The sequence below is a fragment of the Cololabis saira genome, chromosome 18 (assembly GCF_033807715.1).
Source record: "Cololabis saira isolate AMF1-May2022 chromosome 18, fColSai1.1, whole genome shotgun sequence".
NCBI lineage: Eukaryota > Metazoa > Chordata > Actinopteri > Beloniformes > Belonidae > Cololabis > Cololabis saira.
In genome coordinates, this window is record NC_084604.1 from 31,174,631 (window position 1) to 31,199,219 (window position 24,589).

General features: G+C 38.1%; 2 protein-coding genes across 4 annotated transcripts in view; one reads left to right on the forward strand and one right to left on the reverse strand.

Moving 5' to 3' along the window:
• mdga2a (MAM domain containing glycosylphosphatidylinositol anchor 2a) overlaps positions 1-24,589 on the forward strand; it is a 269,982-nt gene that overhangs the window by 42,318 nt on the left and 203,075 nt on the right. The window lies entirely within an intron of this gene.
• Positions 19,235-22,639, reverse strand: LOC133464367 (low choriolytic enzyme-like). Of its 2 annotated transcripts, XM_061746263.1 has the most exons (8): positions 22,533-22,639; positions 22,345-22,363; positions 22,202-22,264; positions 21,529-21,675; positions 21,305-21,422; positions 19,678-19,856; positions 19,520-19,601; positions 19,235-19,435 (listed from the first exon to the last, which is right to left on the reverse strand). In XM_061746263.1, the coding sequence occupies exons 1-8, from the start codon at positions 22,602-22,604 to the stop codon at positions 19,306-19,308; spliced, it is 810 nt and encodes a 269-aa protein (XP_061602247.1). In that variant the 5' UTR covers positions 22,605-22,639; the 3' UTR covers positions 19,235-19,305. The 2 variants fall into 2 exon arrangements, with proteins under 2 accessions (XP_061602247.1, XP_061602248.1); XM_061746264.1 differs by lacking the exon at positions 21,529-21,675.

Below are 24,589 nucleotides of genomic sequence, written 5' to 3' on the forward strand. Positions count from 1 at the left end.
CCGCGCGCAAATACGCGCCTGTGCTCTAATAGCCGCCGGGGTCCGAGCCCATTTGGCATAATAAACGCCGGTTCAATTAAACGCCCGGGCGACTACCGGTAATAACCTGGTAATAACACTGTATTTGCATTGTATTGTGTACAGTTTCGTTCATACTGCTCTGATCAGCTCCGTGTGTCGCCGTTACACAGACAAACTGTCCTGCCCACCCGATCAAAGGTTATGGGGATTCTTTATTATTTATAATTTTATTTTTTTATATATTAAAATCCCAAAATATCTGTACCGTTTCTGATTGGGTGTGTGCACTGCGAATCATTTTTAGACACAACAAAGAACGCGTACGTTGTGTCTCGGCGGAGGAACCCGGCGTCCCAGCAAAGTGAGAAGAGAAAAAAGAGTTCAGCAGACAGCGCACACCTGAAGGCTGATTTATGGTTCCGCGTTACACCAACGCAGAGCCTACGGTGCAGGGTACGCCGTAAAGGCTGAAATATGCTTCTGCGTCACACACACGCAGAGCACGCGGCGCAGTCGTGACGCCGTCACGAACCGTTCAGAGTTCTCCGTCTCTCCATTTGGTCGCGGTGCAGTACCCCCCGCGGCCACTAGTTAGCGATCTTTTTCTGAATGGTTTATCCGACTTTTTCCGGTCACAGTAAATCAAAGAAATAAGGACAACTATTGTGCAAAAAACAAAAACAAAAAAAATCACACATAAACGAAGAAAAAAGCCCTGGAAGTTCACTACTGCTTCAAACCGGAAACCGGAAATGCTTCGCTTTCAAACGAACCAATCACAGCCCTCTCGGTCTGCGTGTGGTCGGCGTCTCCTCGACGCGTAGTTACAATTTTCGGGAGGTGCACGTCACTGACGGCGCATGTGACGGCGTGTCCTCTGCGTGTACAAAAACCACACGCCGTAGACACGGCGTCGTTTTGACGCAGAAGCATAATTCAGCCTTAAGGCTTATTTATGGGTCCGCGTTACACCAACGCAGAGCCTACGGTGCAGGGTACGCGGCGACACGCACAGTACGTGGAAATGCGCTCTTTTTTTTGCTATTAAAACATGATTTGTAATGTGAATTTGCAAAACTTAAACTACAAATAATAGTTTTTGACGTAACATCAGAGATTGCGCATGCTCTCTGTGAAAGGATGAGTGAAATCGGGTCGCAGCTGCTTCAACTGTGATTCCTTCACGAGGAGCGACCAGGATTTCAAACACGCTTGATTTTATTGCGACCTCACGATTCGTGATCGGGAGCTCGTCGTGAGGTGTTGTGTTGTGTACAGTGTGTACAATTTTAGTTCCAGTGGTACTATGGTGATCTCATATGTTCTTTGTAAGTAATGGTCTGGTGCTGCTCATTGCAAAAATAAATTGTAGCCTGGTGCAAATACCCGCCTGGTTCTTATAAACGCCTGGGGTCCAAGTGGATTTAGCATATTAAACGCCCGGGCTACTAAATGGTCATCTACGGTACTTTAAGACACTGAAACAAAAAAAAAAAACAAGATTAATAGTGGAAAAATGGCAGCCCACTGCTCGAAGTGTAACAAGTGATGAGTTATAAGCAGAGTACTAATTTTGTGTGGTATATGATGACAAATGAATATTATTATTATTATAATAAGCCTTTTAATAAAAGCCTACCTGACCTTTAATGTTTTCCAGGATGCATAACTATCCTACGCAGATTAATACTCTGGCACACTTCAGCCATATTCAGGTGCACATGTGCATGTACGCACCCTCAATGAAATCCACAGTTCATATCCATATGAAGTAGGTGTCCAATGTTCATGTGTATGCAGATGTGTAGTGTATGACCTTTAACCTGATGGGATGTGAAATATTCATATCTTTCTTGCTCCAGGCTACTTGCATCCTGAAGCCCTGTGGATCATTTCCAATGGCCTCCTGGACAAGGTCCTGTATTATAAATGCAAGAGTAGAGGTCACCAACAATAATAATAATAGTAAAAAAGAGTGCAGTCTAACCAGAGGGGCTGCTTTAATGATAGCTTAGACTCAGTCTTAGTGAAAGGCCACAAGACAGAATCCTGTTTATACGTAGAAGGAAACAGTTTGAGGATTTTTAAATGTTTTGTTGCAATATATTATCAGAAAAATAGTGATTTATTTGTATATGTACAACTTACATACAAATCTAATGCCTCACCTTTTAGTTTTATGCTATTAGTGGTGGTATTTGTTCTGCTTGTACTGAACAAGTTGCTCAGATAAACACAGTCATGTTTCATTTCAGTATAATGACTTTTTAGCACGGAAACAATTCAGTCACCTCCCTAGAGCAGCCATTTTGCTGCTGTGATTGTCATTTTTTTATTCTTTTTTGTTCAAAAAGAAGTAAAGTTAAAAAAATTACATCTTCAAGTGTTTTGAACTCTTATGACAGAGTGTCATGCAACGGAGGAAGTGCACAGATGAGCTGCAACATTACAACAGTTGAGGTGAGGTGAATGATATCGATCATCTCTTTATGATGCAATTTTATACTGCAGAATCTTTTATACTGCAGAATCTTGAGTGTCAGCATTTGCATGAATGCTCTTTGACCCAGACAGTTTTAGCGTTGTGGCTGATGAGTGTTTTAAAGAAAAGTTGCAATCCATCAACAGTTAAATTGCAGAATGTTTAATGTAACCATAAATTCCAGATTCTGGATGACAAAAGCTGATTTCCCTTCAGTGATGTTAGCCTTGTTCATTCAGTCAAGCATTAAAAGTGCTTCACATGCTGTAATCCATCTTTGACACAAATCACCAGTGAGCACCTTACACTTTCTGTCATACTTTCTAGGAAATAATACAGCTAGGAGAGAAATCACCATGCCCTTTCTCCTTGTCCTTCCTTTGTTCCTGGACTGATCAGGCTGCTAAAACTTTTTTCTGCATGTGGCGGCTCCTCGGTTCCAGAACTGAGGGTTCCAGCCAGTAAGGAGACATTACAAGTTGTTTCACTTTGACAGGTATCTATATGCCATTGACTTTGAATTAAAGCGGGGTGTGAGGTGATCAATCATAAATTACTTCTTTAAATGCTGCTACCGTGTGATGCATGGGTTTCTTCTGGCCAACCTGGCTAATACTCTGGGACCAGAGTTAAATTACCCCTGTGCTCCTTCTCTTCTCTTGTGCTGTCCTCCCTTTTCTGCACACTGCCAAAACCTCCTATTTTACACTCCGCAGAGCACCAACCCCCCCCTTCTCACTCCTTCAGCCCTCCTCCCCACCTGTCATACAACTATTTTTAAAAAATGTTTCAGTTTTTCCTTTGGAGTAGAACTATGCAACTGTGCTACATGTCACTGTGGAAGTGTATTTCTCTGCTGAGGTCAGGTAGAACCAACACACTGGCGTCTTAGTCTACCGAACATTTCACCTCAGTTTCAAATTGAAAAGGCTGTCGGTGTGACGAAGGGCTCATTCTTGGCCTTGGATACTGTTGCTATGCATGCATACAAGTTCAGCTCTGGAGAGGGAAGCGATGGAGGTCTCTTTGAAGGCTGCTGATGTGATGATTACAGGACCATGCCTCAGGGCAATTAAAACATCAAATCACACATATTTAAAACAATGCTCCCACAAATAGGTTAGAATTAGACTAACAATGTTTTTTTTAACACAGATTTGGAAGTTTTAGAAATGAGACATGTTTTTCTTGTTTAAAGGAGCATGAGGCTCCTTTTAAGAAATGAGACTCCACCCTTCGCCACGAAGGCCGTCGGGGGTACTGCAGCCAACAGTGAAGCCGGCACGGGAGAACGGGGAGAACGCACATGCAGCGTCATGTGACGTCACATCCACAGGACAGCGCGGGAAATTCCCAGCATTGCAGCACATTTTGCAGCACACAGCCTGTTCAAGGCAACGGAGAGATACACTAGAGGGCTCATTCATTTTGGTTTGGAACGCTTCATCTGACATTATTACTAGAAAACTTAAATCGTATACGAATTATTTTTCATAAATCCTGCCTCAATCCTGCCTCATGCTCCTTTAAAAACAATGAGTACAATAGAGTTACTATTATGTAAATCAAAGACTAAATAAATCACCTTGACAGCTCCACAGTTGTGCAATATAAATGAAGTGACAAAAAATATTTGTAATCAGTAGGAAAATAAATATGAATAAGATTTAAAAGGAAAAATATCCAGCTGCTGCTATGATGTACATAGATAAAATCTCTATAGATCAAATAAGCTCTTTTAAAAGAGATAAATGAATAAAAACTTGATGTGATGTCTTTAAAACCCTTCTTACAACATAAATAATAATACTCGTAGAAGGTCTGTTCAAATATTATTAAAGCCTTATTCATGTTTCTGCATAGCGGCTACGCATGTAGGCTATGCACAGCCCTCTGCGGCATTTATACTTCTGCCTTATTGTTGGCATTGCTCTGTGATCACACCACAAAACGCTAGGTGACAGTGTAGGTTCTTTTTCTGCGTCACCGTAGCCCCGATGCTGATTTCCTTTTGCTTATTCCTTGCATGTACCTCAGCCAGAGCAACAGAGGAAATTTACGTGATGTGGAGCTGATAAATGCTGAGCGTCAGCTGTTTTTACAGACATTGCTGCGAACTATCATTGTAGCCAACTTGAACCCAACAACGAAGAAATGGAGGCAGGCAAATTAAAAAAATGAAGAGGAACAAATCTACCACTCAAAATGCAAAGGCAGTTTAAATGGCAGTATAATCCTGTGCTGCATGCAAAAATATAACAGTATAAATCAATATAGCAATTATAGGAGCCCATTGCTGCCCATTGCTGACTGGGCCTTCACCCACAGCTGGGCTGAGTCCAAACAAGAAATGTGGGCTTGTCCTCCTGTGGGCTCAACACCTGTAGAGGCCATATGGATCAGGTACGGTGCAATAGCAGCCAAATGCTCGAGCCTATGCGTTCCAACCCTCAGTCATCAATAATGATGCCCACGTTCTATTGTCCGCTTATCTATTGACCAAACATAAGTGCATTCAAGAGTTCTGTTACACTTTAACAAAGGATTTACTGTGTTCAGTGAGTTGGTTCCACATGTCTTGCTGGAGGAAGTGTAACACTGCGGTGGTAATTCCCATTAAATTAGGTTGTAAAACATGAACAGACAACCTTGGACTTATACATTTAATTCTCGTCCTCCCATGTCTTTCTGTGTCATTGTTACACAGTGATGTGACAGACCACCCTGCTTTGAAAAGTCTCCTTGTTTATGTGTTCAAGGACGTCTGTGGTTTGAACGTCTGCCCATTTCACAAAACAGCCCAAAGCTGTTTTAATTACATTTTATGAGGAGTGCCAGTCCGATTAGTCTTACAGTAGTCGAGGTAACAACCTTTCCTGTGCTCGGTTTTTGTCCATGAAAGTCTTGCGAAGCAACACAGGAACAGAATTATGAAATGCACAAGCAACTTTGTGTTAAATAAAGGAATAATGAATAAAACCATAAACAACTTTAAGTTGTTTTAAATTGATATTTTAGTTTTTTGAATGAGTTTCTTTAGAAAAGCTAATTTAAAAACATGAGTGCATGTTTCAACGCAGGGTCTCGGGGGTCTGCTGGAGCCTATCCCAGCTCATCACAGGTGAGAGGCAGGGGTTCACCCTGGACTGGTCGCCAGTTTATCACAGTCAACACAAATCTCACGCATAAAGTCAACCAACAAAAGTCAAACTCCGAAGAAGCATCTGTAACTATTCTGATAATCCCAAACAACTCTAATATACAAAGACCTTGCAATACCTCTGGCCAGCTAGTAATTAGACGTCAGTAGTTTCAGAAGAGCTGATAAAAATTCACATCAAGCAACAAACGCTGCCATGCTGAATAATTTACACACCGTTTCAGGAGCAACAAGCAATCCCAATTAATCGGTTAAATTTATGAAGACATCTGGGTATTTCTATGAAATACTAAGTGGAAAAAAAGTTTATGCTGACTTCCACTTCATGCACTGAACTCAAATATTAAGTTTCTCAGGAATGTTCTTTGAAACAATGTGTCTGATTATTCATTTTAGTCTATATCGCTTTGATATCGGTTTGTTTGAACTTTGATTTTACAACAGCACTTTGTTTGATTTTGTGTTGTTTTGGTTGGGCTTTAATAGTAAAAATAACATTGACATTAGTTTGCTGCAACATGCTCCTGTAATACAGTATAGTGTTGTCAATTCTTCGCATTTGTACGTTGTCATCAGTAGTAAATAACACATATTAATATACCGTAACATATAATAAATCATAAGGCTGGGGTGACACATTTTTTGTGCCTTTTAATGTAGGTGATCCCGGCTTAAGGTGGTAATGCACCATGGCGCTGCATCTCATACACCATTGAATCATTAGGTTCTTTAAGTCAGTGATATTGTTTTCACCAGCATGCATCAAATCGTGTATTCGATGTCAGTTAGACCTGGTAATATCCAAGAGCCTTCACGCTGCAACCATTCTTGATGAAAGGGAACCACGTGTCAACGTCTCGCAAATTTGAATGATTGAGGTAGACTAGGGCTGTTCGATTTTGCCCAAAAATAAAATCTCGATTTTTTTTCTCTCAAAATCCGATTTTCGATTACGATTATTTTGTGAATTGACAAAAGGCAAAGAAATGATTTCAAATATGCTGTTTTTTTAATGAACATTTGCCCCATTGGGCTTTAAGTGCAAACTTTGCTCTTATTAAACCAAAAATGAATGAATAAAGTGCAAAACTCTGTAAAATAAGTTGAAAAAAAGTTTAAAAAAATATAATAAAATATAAAGTTTTATCTCTGAAAAAAAAATCTGCAAATCAGCACTTGCAAACATACAGTAAGTTATATTTCCAATTAAATAAAACAAGACATTTTCTAATTAAACTAAACTGGGTCTTTGCATGCTAAATAATAATCAACCCATGAAGGAGGTAGAGGTGTGTAATGTCAGTCATTACATTTGCTATTCACATTTGCAAGTTTTTTGCAAGGAACACGAGCCGGTCTACCGCATCTGGCTTGAGGGATGCCCGGTGGCATGTTACAACGCCCCCTCCTACACTAAAGAGCCTCTCCCATGGGGCACTTGTCGCAGGTATTGAGAGGTATTTCCATCAATCATTAATATGGTATCAATCATTAATATGTGTGCAGACAAGATTAAAAAAAAAAAAAAAAAAAAAAAAAAAAAATCGATTTTACGATTTTCACGTTTTAACATCGTTCTAATTACATAATCGCGATTAAAATCGATTAATCGAACAGCCCTAAGGTAGACTATAATGAAAGTGAGATAATCATGTAAATTTTGTCAGTTATTTTAACTTCCAGCACACTGAACATAGTGCCCGAGTTTTTCTGGATCCTGGGGACCATCCACACACTGCTGGCTTGTTATATCTAATTTGATCATTTCCATCAATATGAGTGTTTTTTGTTTTCAGTCAGTTTTTTTCCCCTGCTGGGTCCTTTTCCACTTCCTAAAACAATAGCATATCAACTGGATCACCCACAATACCCCTGGGTCCCACTGGGCACGGAAGTGCCATGGTACGACTGCACAGCGAGAGGTGCTGTGTGAATTACGGCTATTCTAGTCGAGCAGAGCGGTCCCACCAGACTCGCTGCAGCGTGCTTGAAAAGCATCCCAGAATCAACCGTCCGCTCCAATACTATTTTTGTGCTCAGCTGCATCAACTTTCACTCGGCAGATTGAGCTGGCGGGAAGTCAGATACAAAAATGTCACATAGGATGGTCGACTTTTCAAAAAAAAAAAAACGGTCGTAGGTTGATATTACTGTACGTTAACCCATGGGTATACAGTTCTTGAAACTTAAAGATGAACTTGTAACATGTAACAAGGATGGTTTGGCTACTTCTGTATGGGGCATTTATTCTTTTGAGAAAATTTCATTTGGTTAAAAATGTAAAAGATTTCAGAACAATATTAATTTTGGATTAAATTTGCGATTAAAAACTATATGTATCTCTTGATTATTGCTGTTCTAGACATGAAGGATTTTGACATTTCCTTCCCAAGAATTAAATTTAATGAGCTGCAGTGCACTTTATCACTGCTTAAGATAAAATGGTACAGAAGGATTGGAACCATAGAGACGTTTCAGGGTTGCTAAAGTGAGAAAAAAAATAAGAAAAAATTCTCAGACAGTTATAGAAAAACACTTCAACTGTGGGTTTTTCTTTTTTTCCCTCTCCATTGGTGTATTTTCTCATTTTTCACCCTGAAAATTCTTGCAAGACAAGGTAACATTGCCCAATTTCATGGTCTAATGAGTCTTTCATCACATGAGATATCGTACGGGCACACAACATGTCAACTTAGTTGTGGGAAATAGAAAAAAAACAACCTTTATTTCAATTTGGGGCCTGTGCTAAGTGGTGTGGAAGACTGCTCTCACCAAAGAACTACCTCTGTAAAAGAAACCTTAAGCTACTCCAAAAATTCTGCTTTTGACACATCAAACAAGTTGAGCCCCAACCCGATATCTTAAAAGTTATTGGATTCGATAACTGTAAACACAACTTGGTGAAGTGTGATCATGTGTCTTCAAGTCAACATAGTGTGTTTTTTTGTGTCAGATTTGCTTTTTGAAAATGTTGTTTAAATTGGAACATCTAACTTTATTTTATCAGAGAAGATACCGTTTTATTTGGTTAGTTTCGCATATCGGAAACTGCTCACAAAAATACTCTAACAAATATAGAGAGGATTCATAATCAGAAGTGAAAGATTGAGCCTGAAGCTAATAGGCATATGCAATGCAGTAATGTGCCAGGGCCAACACTATTTTTCTGCAAACATTGCCCTGAAGACTGATCAGCTCCTCACTTTGTGTAAATGAGGCTTATGTGTAAACTGCCTGCTTTTCTTCTGAATTCAATAGGGGAAGAGACCTGATGCAGATTTTTAAATGCTTTTGTTGAGGGTTGCTGGATCATTTGTTATCTCCTTTCCCAGTTTGTGTCAGCGTTAATATACTTGGAGCACAAAGGTGTACCCACAACACTCGACACTGTTATTTCTTTTGTCTAAATAAGGATTTTTCTTCCGTTGGCTCTTTAAGTGGTTAGCTACTCCTGCAAACCAAGTGCAATGTTTCATACTTGCAACATAGACTTTCTTTGTTAGGTAAAAGAAAGCATGTGGGCATTTATCTTATAAATATTGCAACATAAAAAGCAAGGAAATCATTTTTAAAAAGTGAGATACGATCTGTTTAGCCAGTTCCTCATCTCCATAACTTGATAACTGCAAACATCTAAGCCTCTCAAAACTGGCAGCAGTGAGCTTCTTCACATCTTGTCCATTTGGCGTATTTCCATCATCTTGTTTAGCTATGAAATCCAAGAAATATCCGATTGCTGTTGTTTTATGCAAATCGCATGCATCGCTGACAGAAGAGTTCTTTCTGCCAGCACAGTTTTGATGTAATTGTTGTTGTTTTCAACAGATTTTGCATTGCTGCTGTGGCAGATGCCTCTGTAAATTACAGTGTTATATTTCATGTGGTTGAGAGAATTTGGCTGTTGGCACAACATTTACAACAAACTTTCTGCTTTGCATGTTTGTCTAAGATGACAGCACGATGACAGTACTTTTAGGAAGGATACCTCTCTCTCTTATCCTTCAGTCTTTATTCTTCTTTTTTTAGTTGTAATCTTCCCTGACCTCTGGTCTCATCTCTGACAAAAATAAATAATACATTTCCTTTAAAACTTTAATTAATTATATTTTGAAAACCACTACCACTCTGAGATATGATGATAAAACATCTGACCTAAGATTTAATGTTTGTGAACAAAGGAAGATACCAGGCATATTTATCCTTTTTCTTAAACAAAAAGTTGGAAGTCAGTGCAAAATGTAATTCACTTTGATCATGAATGGTCTAATTCAGGGGTCGGCAACCCAAAATGTTGAAAGAGCCATATTGGACCAAAAACACAAAAAACAAATATGTCAGGAGCTGCAAAAAATGAAGGAAACACATGATGCATGTTTCTATATTAGTTATAACTGGGAGAAGATTTTTTTTTCATTATGCACTTAAAGAAAAAAGTCGAAATGTCGAGAAAAAAGTCGAAATTTCGAGAAAAAAGTCGAAATGCCAAGATTAATGTTGAAGTACAATCTTGAGACAATCTTGAGACGAAACGTTGAGAAAAAAGTCAAAATGTCGAGAAAAAAGTCGAAATGTCGAGAAAAAAGTCGAAATGTCGAGAAAAAAGTCGAAATATTGAGAAAAAAGTCAAAATATTGAGAAAAAGGTTGAAATTTCGAGAAAATGTAGAAATGTCAAGATAAATGTTGAAGTACAATCTTGAGACAAAAGTCGAAATGTCGAGAAAAAAGTTGAAATGTTGAGAAAAAAGTTGAAATGTTGAGAAAAAAGTCGAAATGTCGAGATTAAAAAGGAAAGGAAAAAGTAAAAAAAAAGATAAAAAAAAGGAAAAAAAGGAAAAAAGAAGAAAAAAATAGAAAAAAAGAAAAAAGGAAAAAAGAGAAAAAAAAAGAAGAAAAAAAAGGACAAAAAAGGGAAAAAAGGTCAAACATTTTTGAAAAAGCTCCAGGGAGCCACTAGGGCGGCGCTAAAGAGCCGCATGCGGCTCTGGAGCCGCGGGTTGCCGACCCCTGGTCTAATTAAACAACTATTTTCATGAAACCATAACAGGGCATACACTTGCTACACAAAAAGAAACAAAAAATCCCCAACTTTTTCCAATCTGTGAAAATACTGTAGCATCAATTGTCAACAGTTCCCCAAAGCACTGAGTGACCAAACAAACGGACAAGATGTTCTTATAAAAGTCTCTCTCTGCGATACAGTGTTTGACCTTTCTGCTGATGTAGCATGTCCTTGCGGACAGTGCGTTTTGCTGTAAGACGGAAACATACACACCCCCGAGTGGATGCTCTTGTCCTCTCCAACCCATTCATTCAACGAGAAGAAATTACATTTTCCAATTGTCTGCAGCAGGATGATGGGAGTACACTGAGGGTAAGGATGTGTAGCGAAACACAATCAGGAGAGAGTAGAACCCACAAATTTGCCATCACATTGAATTTAATAGAAATAACATTTTCAAAGCACAATCAGTGACTTTTGACCTTTAATGCTTTGTTTTTGGAGTGTGAGTGGTTTTTACAGGGAGTGTGTTCCTGGCTGTTTGTTTGTCATGTGTGTTAAGTTTCACATCTTCCTGGGAGCACAATGTGGCTGCATTAATTACACTTTTAATTGGGGAATATCCTAGTATACAAAGTTTAAGAATATATTAATTGTTCAGTTAAAAATCTCTGCAGGGACGTTTTGTCCTCTCCGGAACATTATGTTAGAATCAGAGGAAAAAAAAGAAACATTTAGAGAAAAAGAGAACCTAAGTTTTCCTTTTTGCTTATAACTTCTTTATATCTTCTAGCACAAAAGTTTTCAAAAGCGTTCAATATTTCTAAAAAACAGACCTATTCGACCTATAGGGATGAGTTTCCATGCTGCTAGGAAGGCCTTTATCATTTTATCATCTCATCTTTATTATTGCTTTTTTAAATTAATTAAATTGTTCTTTAATTAATTCTTTAAAAAGAACAAAGGAATTATAGCCATAAAACTATGGACGATACGTATCAAACCAAAAATCAAAAACAGCTGTCAGGTAATCACAATTTACCTAGGTTGACTGACAGCCCTCCCTAGTACAAAAGTGGGGGAGCTACATTCAGATACTATTGAAATAAAATGAGTGTAAGGTTCAATTCATATACAGAATGGACTGAAAGGGCTAGGAGGACTCCATAAGGTTCTGAACCTCTCATTGATTTCTCTCCTTGCAAAGATTTAAAGGCTTTATTTACATTTACATCGTAGCAATTATAAAATCTTACCTTTTCAATATGCAGGTTTGAATCTTACGGTGCATCTCTAAGCCAGGTTTTCTGTGACTTTCTTCAGTTGCATCTTTTTCTGTATGTATGTGTATCTGTGAAACAAAAAAAAAAGAAATGTGAGGTTTGTTGTGCTTACTCAATTATGGACAATTTGCACTAGTACTTAATCAAATTAAAGCTTAATTAAAAACATGTTGGCTGGGACACAGACACAGTACCTAAGATATAAAAAGCTCACAAATCAGTTGGTAAGGGGAAAAAGGAATCTACACCATAACAAAATGCGCTGTCCATGGTGCTGAAATGTAATTTTTCTTTATCCATTAGTCTTCTCTACAGTACTTTGTTAATGCAGTTTAGGTCTTTAGATGCAGTGATTTAACACTTTATGCCACAATACTGTATGGAATACTTCACATGTAGTGTTTTTGTTTTCTTTGTAGTGTTTTTTGTATGTATTGTTTCATACTTGACTGATGGAAAAAAAAAAATTGCGTTCAATTGATGTTGGTAAGTATGACGCAAAAGCTTTGATTTGTTTGCAGCTAAATAATACTCTTTAATATCTTTTGATATTATGGGTGTAACAATATATTGTGCCACGAAATTCTGCGATACAAAAACGTCATGATACGTGTCGTGGAGGTGACAAACTGTATCGCGATATTGGGTTATTAATATTAATCTATTGTGTTGACTAGTAACGCGCACCGTATTTGTGCCGACCGCGCTTCAACCCGCAGACGGAAATCTTACTCCGCTCAGAAGAAACTAGTACCGTTTTGCGGTCCTGATCACGGGACTCTTGGGGGTTTTGAGCTCTGAACTTTTACTTATGTAAGTCCGGTGTAGAGTTAAGCCTTACCTTATTAAATTAAACCTTTTTCGGGTCGTGAGTAGGATAAACACGGGGACAACTTCTTCTGCTGAGTTCGAGTGTACTTTAAAGTCCGCTCAACAGTGTAGGATTTTAGAACATCAACACAGCAGCTACTGTGGCGTATCTAAATCTATCGTATCTAATCTAAAACATACTAAGCACTACAGATAAGCTGACTAGTGTAATTATAGTCCCTAATTTACATCAGAATATAAAGAATATATTTATAAAATAATGAACCCTGAATTACCAAAATAACCTTCTTAACAAAAATAAATCTCCTCTTACACTTATAAGGTGAGCACGAATCAGTCTTTTTTATGTTGTAAAATTGTATGTATTTATTTACTTTTATTTATTTATTTAATTTTAGTTGTTAAATTTCTGGAAAAGAAAAAAGTCAAATCATACATGAGAGAAACTATTGACTGTTTGTGGAAAAATATTTGTACTTGTATGAAACTGAAGATGCATAATGCAAACCTGACATTTACTTTTAGTTCAGTTTGTGGAAAATGGTTGGCCTGGCTTTCTCTTTAAAACTTTAAAACAGTTATAAAGCATTGCAAACTGTAACAATAGGGCAAACGCCAGTATTGTTTTGTGTCTTTCAAATAAAACACAATTTTCCAGTCATATGTTCCTCATTCAAGGCTGTTAAAAAAATACTGCTATAATATCGTATCGTTATCGTGACCTCAATATCGTGTATCGTACCGTATCGTGAGATTAGTGTATCGTTACACCCCTATTTGATATACAGTGTTTTCACCAAGCAGTAAACAGTATTAACTGCAGTCTAGTACAGCATGACCAGTTTTAATGGACAGTGTGATCACAGTTCAGTGATTATCTACTTGTAAATATCTTGCCCATTTACCTGCAGAGCTCTTAAGTCATTTGCTCCTAGAGAGTTACTTTACACAGCAGTATACCATCATTTTGTTATGCTCTTTATTCATTTAATGTTTACATTTTGGTTTGGTTTAGTTTTTGAGGTTACATTATTGCTGATGATGTGGATATGACACTAGTTCATCTTTTAGTGTCAACTGCTAAAACAAGCCACCTAGCTTTTTTAACACAGTACGGTAATACAAGATAGTTTTTAAACTCTTACGAATCCTTTTTATTTTATTTAAATATAAGGTCAACCATAATTTCAACCAATGTCCTAAAAAAAAATCCCATTTATAGAAAAAAATATCTACACCTGCTGCCGTTGCATTAAATGAACTAAATCATTGGATTTTGAATTACAATTTTTTTTTAAATTTACAGTGGTCATTGCATTTTTAATTTTCTTTTTGCCACTATGCACACAGTTTAGCTCAGAGCTGAAACGATCTGCAGACTAAGCCACCAGTAACTCTGTGTGAATGAACCTGCCAGTCTTTCGGGGCACCAGCTATGGGGCGTTTTGCTCCTTCTCTGTCTGTCTCTGGAGAACCTACTTGCTCACTTGCTTCAGTCACCACTTTGACTCGTGTGTTTCACTGCTCCCTCCTGTGATTACTCTCCCAGTCACTCCCTCTTGCTCCCCGGCCTCGTTGTTCCCTCTCTCTATTTGTCTCATCTTATCTCCCCCATCCTTTTTCTCCCTTAACTTTTTCCTCTCTTTCTCATTCTCCACGCCTTTGTTGCTCTGTCTTTATCTTAACCCCTCCATCTCCTCCTCTGCCCTGGTCTCATCAGACTGACACAGAGAGGGATGCACAAACACCATCCCTCACATCTCCAATGAGTACCTTGTTATCATCTTGTTCCCACAGTGGCTTTCTGTCTGGCTTCATCTCGGCATGGATTCTGTCACTAATGGGACTGCGTCATTTTCGACAGCTGCAATTCCTCAGCGTTGACAAACAGAGATGTGGTGAAGCTCTGCAAAGGCAGCTCAAAGTACAGCTCATTGTAGACTAATGCCTCAGTCTGAGTTACCCATTTACAAAAGCGTGTTTTAAACGTCACTTCTACTTGACAAGATTTTGCCACAGGACCTGCACTGACAAATTTGCATTTATTGAACCAACTTGCAAGGAAATCTCCTTGTGATCTTTCAGAATTCTTTATTACTGTCCTCTTAAATGCTCATTTCATTTAAAGTTATTTCAGCCACAGCCTCAGTGTTAGAAAACACATATACACACATGTACGGAATATTTATGAGACTTTAGAATGCAGTGACAGCCTATCATCAGCTGTCAATGCTTTATTCTTTCTTTAGAAGTCTTAGAAGTTTCTATGCGGCACCTCTTGTTTCTCTAGTATGCTGAATAATAGTGAAGTGAAGCTTCATGAAAGCTTCAACAATAGCTCATGTTAGAGTTTGCCAGCCTCCCTCAGCCCACTAATCATTTCCACTGGGTCCTACACGGCTACAGCAAAGGCTGCCAGAGTTTGTAATCCCAGTCTGGTATTTCTTCTGGTTCCATGTACTTTTTTCGCCTGTTGCTTTCATCCGTCTCATAGGAAGCACTCAATAGTTGATTGGCTTGTGAACCCTGGTCAAGCTTTAAAACAGATTACAGTATCAAACAACTCTTTTTTTTTTTTTTTTTTCAAAAGTTTCTCTCGGTTATGAATTTATCAGGTTCAAGAAAATTATGTACTTAATTGATCAGTGTTATTGCAAAATCTCTATTAAAGGACAAGGTAAATTCTTTCTCTCTTCTCTACGTTAGGGCTGTTCGATTTTGCCCAAAAATAAAATCTCGATTTTTTTCTCTCAAAATCCGATTTTCGATTACGATTACGATTATTTTGTGAATTGACAAAAGGCAAAGAAATGATTTCAAATATGCTGTTTTTTTATTGAACATTTGCCCCATTGGGCTTTAAGTGCAAACTTTGCTCTTATTAAACCAAAAATGAATGAATAAAGTGCAAAACTCTGTAAAATAAGTTGAAAAAGTTTTAAAAAATATAATAAAATATAAAGTTTTATCTCTGAAAAAAAAAATCAGCAAATCAGCACTTGCAAACATACAGTAAGTTATATTTCCAATTAAATAAAACAAGACATTTTCTAATTAAACTAAACTGGGTCTTTGCATTCTAAATAATAATGCAACCCATGAAGGAGGTAGAGGTGTGTAATGTCACTCATTACATTTGATATTCACATTTGTGAAAAATCAAGTGAAAAATCGATTTTACGATTTTCACGTTTTAACATCGTTCTAATTACATAATCGCGATTACGATTTAAAATCGATTAATCAAACAGCCCTACTCTACGTTAGTTCTCAGTCCAGGGATACATACTGTGTTTAGCATCCTGTTTTCCACAATTTCCTGAAATACATCCTACTAAAATGTATTTTTAGATATACATTTCCTAGAAAAAAGCTGAAAGAGTTGACATTGGGGAAAAAGGAATAATAAAACTAATGATAAAATCTCTTCAAATATAATGAATGAATGATGTGTGTGTGCGTGCGTGTGTGCGTGTATATCTAATATAAATGTTCTGTCTGAGATGGTCAGACAGCCTTCAAGGTTGTCTAGTTAGTATGGTAGTATGGTCTGAGCAAATATTTAAATGTTCAGTTGGTTGGCACTACTGTAGGCAGCCCATGCAGTGGACTGAGGAGAGCTGTGTGCCGAAGCTTATCGTATTTGAAGAGAGGCAGGTACACTGATCTGTGCTAATAACACGGTGGTAAGAGCCATTCAGCCAGCCAGTGGTTATTGCCTGCCGATGTATTACCGGTGACATCACATCATCAGCATTTGGCTCCACGTGCTCCACGCTCTCATTAGAGCAGACATCTTACAGGAGACCCTGCTGGTCAAATACACAATGCCCTTTAAAGTTCGGTCAAAGAGCATCTGTAAAAGCCTCAAAGAATATTCTTTATAGCTATTATGAAAATGGTGAGCAATGCTAAATGTCAGGTATCGTACATGTAGGTTTCTTCTGTAAGACTTCACCTACAGCAAAACCAAGAGTGACAATTGTGTTAACAATTAAAAGAAAGATAAAATATTCATTCTGTTTGCCTCAATTTATGTAACCTGCATTGCTCATCGAGATTCTGCTCATTAGATTCCAGTTTCATTGAATATTCAGTTTTTTTTTACTATTTTAGCCATGATGCGTTCCAGTGGTGGCACGTTTGTAATTCAGTCACGGGATGTTGGGCTCATCTTTAATCCCTTTTTAATCAACCTTTGCAGAAATACTTTAATTTATTTTAGCCAAAAAAAAGGAAAAATCTCTCAGATATTCTTGGAGCATGAACAGAGTCAGAATGCTAAATATTTCAATAAACAAGAAAATTCTGCATATTTCATATGGGTAACGATTGATATGAACTGAAACGGCTTCATGAAACATTAAAGCCCTGTGTCCATCTGAACTATAGTGATCCTTAAAGCACTGCTGGTACCATAGCCTGTTTAGCTTCATTTACGCTAGAACGCAGCAGACATATAATGCTGTCATAATTGCTATTGCCTTCGTACAGCATGGGGGAAGGAAATTTGCTTAATAGGAAAGTGTTGTCTCTGTCAGGTATTCTCTTCTCTCATCTCGCCTGGAATCTCCCCCAACTGCTCTTTTTGAAACACCTGTCACTGCTCTCGTTCTCTGGATCGGATATGGAAAAATGACAAAAATAAATAAATGATTAAAAGCAGCACACATCCAAGAGCGTGGAACGTGGCCAAGAGGAGGAATTAAAAAAAAATAAATAGGAAAAAACATCTCTACAGGGTTAGGAGAAGAGAGAGGGGGTTTATCTCATGTCCTACTACATCTCTGCCTCTCCCCAGAGGCTCAGCTCTGCAGTCTGGCTGGATGAATGCACTGCGATTCGCTCAGATAAAACACGTTACTTTTCCCAAGTGTGCAAATCCCAAACTTATTTACAATGAACAAAATGGAAATTGAATAATCCCCTTCAGTCTCTATTTTTGTCTTAAATTCATTTCTCTCTCATGTTTATATTCTGATTGAACCTAGAACTGGAAAATTGGGGAATATCTCCAAAATAGGGGATTGATGCTACTGTTGATGATAAACTCACTGTTTACCAAAGCATATTCATCAATTGCCCCTCGGGGACGGATACAGTTTTTGAATTGAATTGAATTGGATATTCTTTCATGGAGTCTTTTAAAAAAGAAATTGTGATCTTTCTTTCAAAAGTTTTCACAATGTCTGTATGTCTTAGTGAAGTATCTGCACCTTGGCCTGGTCAAAGTACCCTAGATACAGTACAAAAGGTCTTTCTTTGGCCATATTTTCACTGCTCGTTTCATAGCAGTCAATTTTAGAGGGTGGAGTCAGCCAAGCAACTTCCCTCCATGTCCCTCTACTGACACGTGCGACCTCCTCTTGAAACTGGCTCTGAGGATTCATTTATAGTAAAACTCCTCTGGACCCTGTCGCAGGTTTGTAGTTTAAGGCATTAAGCTTGAGCTTGAGTGGAGATAAGGATGGGGAGGCTGGATAATTCTGCTCTGATCTCGGTCTGTCATGTCACGTATCCTTCAAATCTGAATGGTACATTGAGTGAAAAATGTACACACCTAAGCAACCCTGAAAAGATTTGAAAAGACGTTATTTCAGAGATGGATTTTGAGATGGTATTCACTTCAAACACCTGAATAAATTCAGGAAGAACTGGTTATTATTAGTATCATCATTATTATTATTATTATTATTATTATTATTTTTATTATTATTAAATAGTATGTCCCTTTGGTAGTAGTGCAAGTCCAAGCCTACCCCCTGGATTCTACCATCTGTAATTGTGTACAAAAGGAAAAAAAAAAGGCCAATATACTTAAGTTTAGGTGAGAGAGAAACAGGATAGGGAATCAATCAGGTACCACATATGTAGGTGATGCGTCTAAATATTGACACTAGATGATTTGCAGAAACTTAAAACCCCAACATATTATTTGTGGTAATTCTTTTGTTGCCAAACCATCAATTAGGATTATTGACTTCAATCTCTAAGCAAAACTTTAAAGGAGCATGAGGCAGGATTGAGGCAGGATTTATGAAAAAAATTCGTATACGTTTTAAGTTTTCTAGTAATAATGTCAGATGAAGCGTTCCAAACCAAAAAGAATGAGCCCTCTAGCGTATCTCTCCGTTGCCTTGAACAGGCTGTGTGCTGCAAAATGTGCTGCAATTCCGGGCGGGAATTTCCCGCGCTGTCCTGCAGATGTGACGTCAAATGACGCTGCATGCACGTTCTCCCCGTTCTCCCGTGCCGGCTTCGCTGTTGGCTGCAGTACCCCCGACAGCCGTCGTGGCGAAGGGTGGCGCTAGAGAGTCTCATTTCTTAAAAGGAGCCTCATGCTCCTTTTAAGTATGCACAATATTTTTGTCAAGCTTCCATTCGTCTTTGTTAGCAGAACACTGAACCTATATACGGGTAGCAGAGAACAAAACACTCGGGAGAGGTTGATGAAACTTCTTTACTGTCGTTCTTTCAAATTGACATGATTCATCAGGATTGGAACAAAGATTCTACCCTCTGTAACTCTAGCACTTGTAGAGCCTGTTGATCCTGAGAATGTCGATGTCGGAGAAGGTTTTGCTTTCGCCGATGGGAACATTGGGGTCAGGGAAGGGGGTTATGGTTTCCAATCTTCCAAACATTCCAAAGGCAGTTCTGCAGATTTAGATGGATAAAATGAGTAATGTATTCAATCTTTTTTTGTATTAAATACCTGTTTCCTTTCTTTTTTTAACCTACCTTCCATAGTGCATGATGGAGGAGTAGTCATATGGGGTGTTGAGATTATTTGTGTCCATCTTTTTAAAGTTCTTTATGTAATCTGGCAGCGAAAAAAGAAGTGATTGAAGATTAAGAAATGAATGAGTTTATCATGACTGATGCTGAGGGATTCTTACATTGCTTGAGGTTGTCCCAGTTGATTCTCACATATTGGTCGCGATCACTGCGTGTGTGTTCATGGTAGAAACCCAGCGCATGCATCAGCTCATGTTGGATGATGCTGTTCTTCACGCAGCCAAACCTCTGCAGGGAAATTATCTGCTTGTCTCCAGTAAAGCCCAGCAAAGACATACAGCTAAAAGCAAGATACATACATAAATGTGTAAAGCAATATTTGACTGAGTAATCAATGTCATTGACATCATCAGCCTGATCTGTACGTGACTCGGGGCTCCATTCAAGCAGATACACCATTAAAACACATGTTTTCAAAGCTTGTTTGCGTTACATTTATGCTCGCTGCACATTGTTCAGACAGACGTCGTTTTTTTTTTGTTGACCAGTCATATTGCATGTAACTTTCTCACACTTCATCTGCTTCATAAGTATACATGAGTAGTATTCACACACAAGAGATTACAGCAACCGGTGACTAATCATTAAATATTAAAACCAATGACAAGATATTGCATAATCATGTTCTGAGTCATAATTGTTTTTTTTTTTGTTTTTTTTTCTTTGCACATTGCATATAGTCTACTGTGAGTTTTTGTTGTTTGGGAATCAATCAGTCAGATCAGAGTCATGATTTAAACATTTGATTTGCTCAGAGTAAAGTATAAAAACTGCACGGTATGAATCTGTTCTCCAAAAACATGTATTATTCTTTTACCATAACATTTGTATTTTTCTCTCATGTATGATGCAAATTTAATGAAGCAAAGTATCTAACTGTTAAGTGTGGTGGAGATCATTTGTAGTTTAAATGTCAGGTAGCAACTTATAATGTTCAGGTAATTTTTTTCAAGTGATTCAGATTCTTAGAAAATGTCTGAGCTCAAAGAGATCTCATGACAAGAACTCTGTAGTAAAGAAATGACAGCAAATCTACTCCTATTATCTTAGATAATTGTATATTTATTAATGTAAAAAATTACTATTATCAAGGTACTTTTTCGTCACTCAGTGCACCTCCTCCAGGTGAAATGAACCCTGAACGGAAGGCAAGTCACGCAGGAGAGAACCAGCACAAGAACAAGCACTTTGTTTCTTACTAAACATCAACAATGATGAAGCGGGGTCACTTTTCCAGGTCGGACAGCCTGACATTTACTTACTACAAAAGTCTGGACTGAACTTCACTGACTTTAATGGACAGGTGCACAGAAGTAGAAGCGAGTCTTAACTCGGCCTATAAGTCAGTTTTAAGTGGAATCTAGGAGTTAAAATAATAACAGTCCTATTGATTTTCTCTGTAGCAAACTTTGACATCATACTGTTTGATTTCAGGTTCAGGTTTGTGTGATGAGCAGAGCTGAGGACGTACTGTAGCGCTCTCTATCACAGTCATGTCTGAATAAAAGACACATACATGTGGCGGGTGTCTAGCTGACACAATGCCGCCAGTCTGACATATTATTAAATTAAAAATATTAAAACAGGGCTTTTAGACTGCTTCCAACTTCACAGTACCAGAAAATACACGTTACATCAGTTCATTTGCACTTTCATAATCATTTCTTTTTTACAATCTAAAATATGTACACTTCGTTCCTTCAAATACAGCTGTGGTCATTAACTTACCCATATTTTGGCACAATGTTGAGGTATGCCCTCTCAGTTTTGCGTGGAACGAAGCGAATGCAGGTTTTTGGTTCAAAGCCCTTCATGGCAAGCAAGATCGTGTTCTTCTCATCGTCATCTGCATGTGTAGGTAAAAGTACATCAGTATGTCAGAGAGAAGCATGCATTACCCAATTTTCCATTGTATTCTGTTGAGGAAAAAAAAAGAAAAGAAAAAAGCACACCATATTTTTCACTTATAAAAAAAGGAATCTCCACGTTCCCATTTGAGGACTTGGGCCACAGACAACTAAATCTTTTGTGCTTGCACTTCATGGCACTCCTGGTTCTTGGAATGAATATGTCTCCTTCCTCCACCAGATGTAGAGATCCTATTAAAAGAAAGAAGATATGTCTGTTCATTAGGAATGGGCGATATTTTACCGTTCACGATATACCGTCAAAAAAATTCCCCACGGTAAGAATTTGTCATCTCGCGGTAAAAACGATAAAGGAAAGAAAGAAAGAAAGAAAGAAAGAAAGAAAGAAAGAAAGAAAGAAAGAAAGAAAGAAAGAAAGAAAGAAAGAAAGAAAGAAAGAAAGAAAGAAAGAAAGAAAGAAAGAAAGAAAGAAAGAAAGAAAGAAAGAAAGAAAGAAAGAAAGAAATGATGATGAGATAGATTTATAGTTACAAAGGTGGAGTTGAATTAGTATTTTTTTTATCGTCATTTTTATCGTTATTGGGATAAATGCCAGAAATTATCGTGATCATTTTTTTAGTCCATACCGCCCATCCCTACTGTTCATCCAAGGGTGAGGGGGGGGGGGATTGATACTTTTCCTCCTGCTTTGTTAAAAATAAGTGTAAAAATGACGTAAGAACACATTTCTGTTCCTACAACATAACTGAATACACACCGTTGTTCATTTTGAAGATAGCCGTGGTCATGTCGTCCTTGTCCGACTCAACCACAGAGTTCACTAATGAACAGAGGAAGATCAGAGCTCATACAGCTGTTTTCACAGTGGCAAAGTAGATCAACTAATTTTCCATCACTTACCATCTTCAGTAGCAGGATCCTGTAATAAAATGATATAGGAAAAGATTTCAGTTTCATTTTACAACAATTTCTCCCGCAGAAAATGCAGTGCTATTGATTTGGTCATACAGCGGGATATTGGAGATGTGTCATCCTATACATACATATATTTAAAAGCTTCAGTCTATATTACATGAAACAGTTCTTACATCTCCAGGTTGAGCTTTGCAGAGGCCCAGAAGCAGCAGGAGCAGAAGAGAAGCTCTTGCCGTGAGATCCATTCTAGTCTGAAGGTGCTTCTGACGCTTCACTTGGTGTCACGTAGACGGGTGCTGAAGCCCCGGCCGAGAGGGGCTGATATTCCAGCTGCCAAGGTGTGTCTGTGTACAGAGATTAATGGACGGGGTTCAGTAGGTCCGTCTTAGACACACAGCTGATGGGAGTGTCCTCCCCACCCTCGTTCACTGATTCCACACAGAGATAATCTGATTCTGGGAGGATTACGGTGACCGCAGGCTGCTGTCAGCTCTCTTTGCATCACATTTCAGTTGGCATTTTCAACCAGCAGAGAGTCGACTCATGATATCCCGGCTTGTCTCAACACTTCATCCCGATGAACGTAACAAATGCAAACATTTAAAAAGCACAATGCCTCCTCAGCATTAAGTATTTACACACGGTGAATACCGGTAACCCGACCTAACATCAGCAGCATGACGGACTTTTGTTGTAAATTATTTTCAAAATGAGAACTCAAGATGCAATTAGATAGCAAGAGCGTTAATAATGAACAAAAGTGACATATTTTTCTGTTTCAGAGTCTCAGGTGTGAGGGGAGGGGGGTCCACTTTTATTCAAAAGACATCACAGTTCAATAGTTTTAGGCTGTTGGTTTAAAAAAAACAATTCATCTTGTGCTCAGCCCTTTTTGAAGCAAGAGATTATTTGAGAAGATAAATAATTTAATTAAAAGAAAATCAAATTAAACAATAACCACATCTGTGTTTTGAATTAACCTTTCAAGTGTGTTTTTATTGAGCTTTGAGATGAATAAGCAGAACTCCAGCAGACGCGCGTGCGTGCGTGAGACTAACCATGAAGATTTCAATTAGTGTATCTTGTAGGAAAGCTTCTGCAGCACAACTATCTCCCCCATAGCTGTGTTTTCTGGGAGCCATAAAATGTCAGATGGAAAATAGATACTCATACCTTGTTCTGAGACCCCACCATATCCATACGTTTACGATACGTTACGCATCACGATACTTGAGCCACGATACGATACACATTGCGATATCCCGATTATGCGATATCCCGATTATTATATTCTACATAGTTCACCGAAAAATTAAAAAATGCATTACACATCTTAAAATCCAAGTTGTATATATGTACATCAGATGATAGTGATGGATCTTAAAATCCGAGTTGCACGTTCATCAGATTATAGTGACAATTCATGGGACAAACTGAGTCAAAACAATGTTTTATTATAACTATACAAGCTAAAGTTACAACATATTTGTATATGTTTTTCATATTATTTACATCATATGAAATTAACATTACATTTTGTATGAGGTTGCTTTAATTATGTGGCAAATGATAATAAACACAAGAAAGATGGGTACTAAAACCAAGGACAGGCACAGTGATCAGTCAGTATTGATATAAATCCATAAATAAATAAACCTCTGTCCATTATTTTTCATTTTTTAAGGACAGGCAATTGTGTTATATAAAAAATAAATTATAAAATGAAATAAAACGTGAAATAAAACCTGAGCTCAGTGCAGGGCCCTCCCAGGGTTGGTAGAGAGTGGCAATGCCCAGGACTGTCACTTAGGTAGGAGCACTGGGTGATATAATGGGAAAAAAATCGGGGATAAAAAAAAAAAATCGATATTCAAAATTTGAATATCGATATTGAATCGGCTGGAAAAGTATCGCGATATATTGCCATATCGATATTTTTGCCCACCCCTATGTATAAGTGATGGACAAGAGGCTGACTACAGAGAAAAAGACAAAGGTGATGCTTGTGGATTTTAGGAGAGCCAGGACTTAATCATTTGTCCCATCATGGGAGAAGAAGTGGAGGTGGAGGAGGAGGATAAATACCTCAGTGTTCACCTGGACTGGAGATGTCACACTGATGCTGTTTATAGGAAATGACAGAGCAGACTTTGCTTGTTGAGAAGTCTAGGTCCTTCAGTGTCTGCAAAAAGATGTTGAATATCTTCCATAAGTGTCGAGGAGAGAGCAA

What these genes read in the sequence shown, in the direction of transcription:
- LOC133464367 (XM_061746263.1), bottom strand. Translation starts at nt 22,604, where the DNA reads ATGGATCTCACGGCAAGAGCTTCTCTTCTGCTCCTGCTGCTTCTGGGC. An exon ending in TTTTATAAGTGAAAAATATG is followed by an intron (nt 21,423 to 21,528) that starts GTGTGCTTTTTT and finishes CTACACATGCAG; the next exon opens with ATGACGATGAGAAGAACACG. An exon ending in TCCATCATGCACTATGGAAG is followed by an intron (nt 19,436 to 19,519) that starts GTAGGTTAAAAA and finishes CTAAATCTGCAG; the next exon opens with AACTGCCTTTGGAATGTTTG.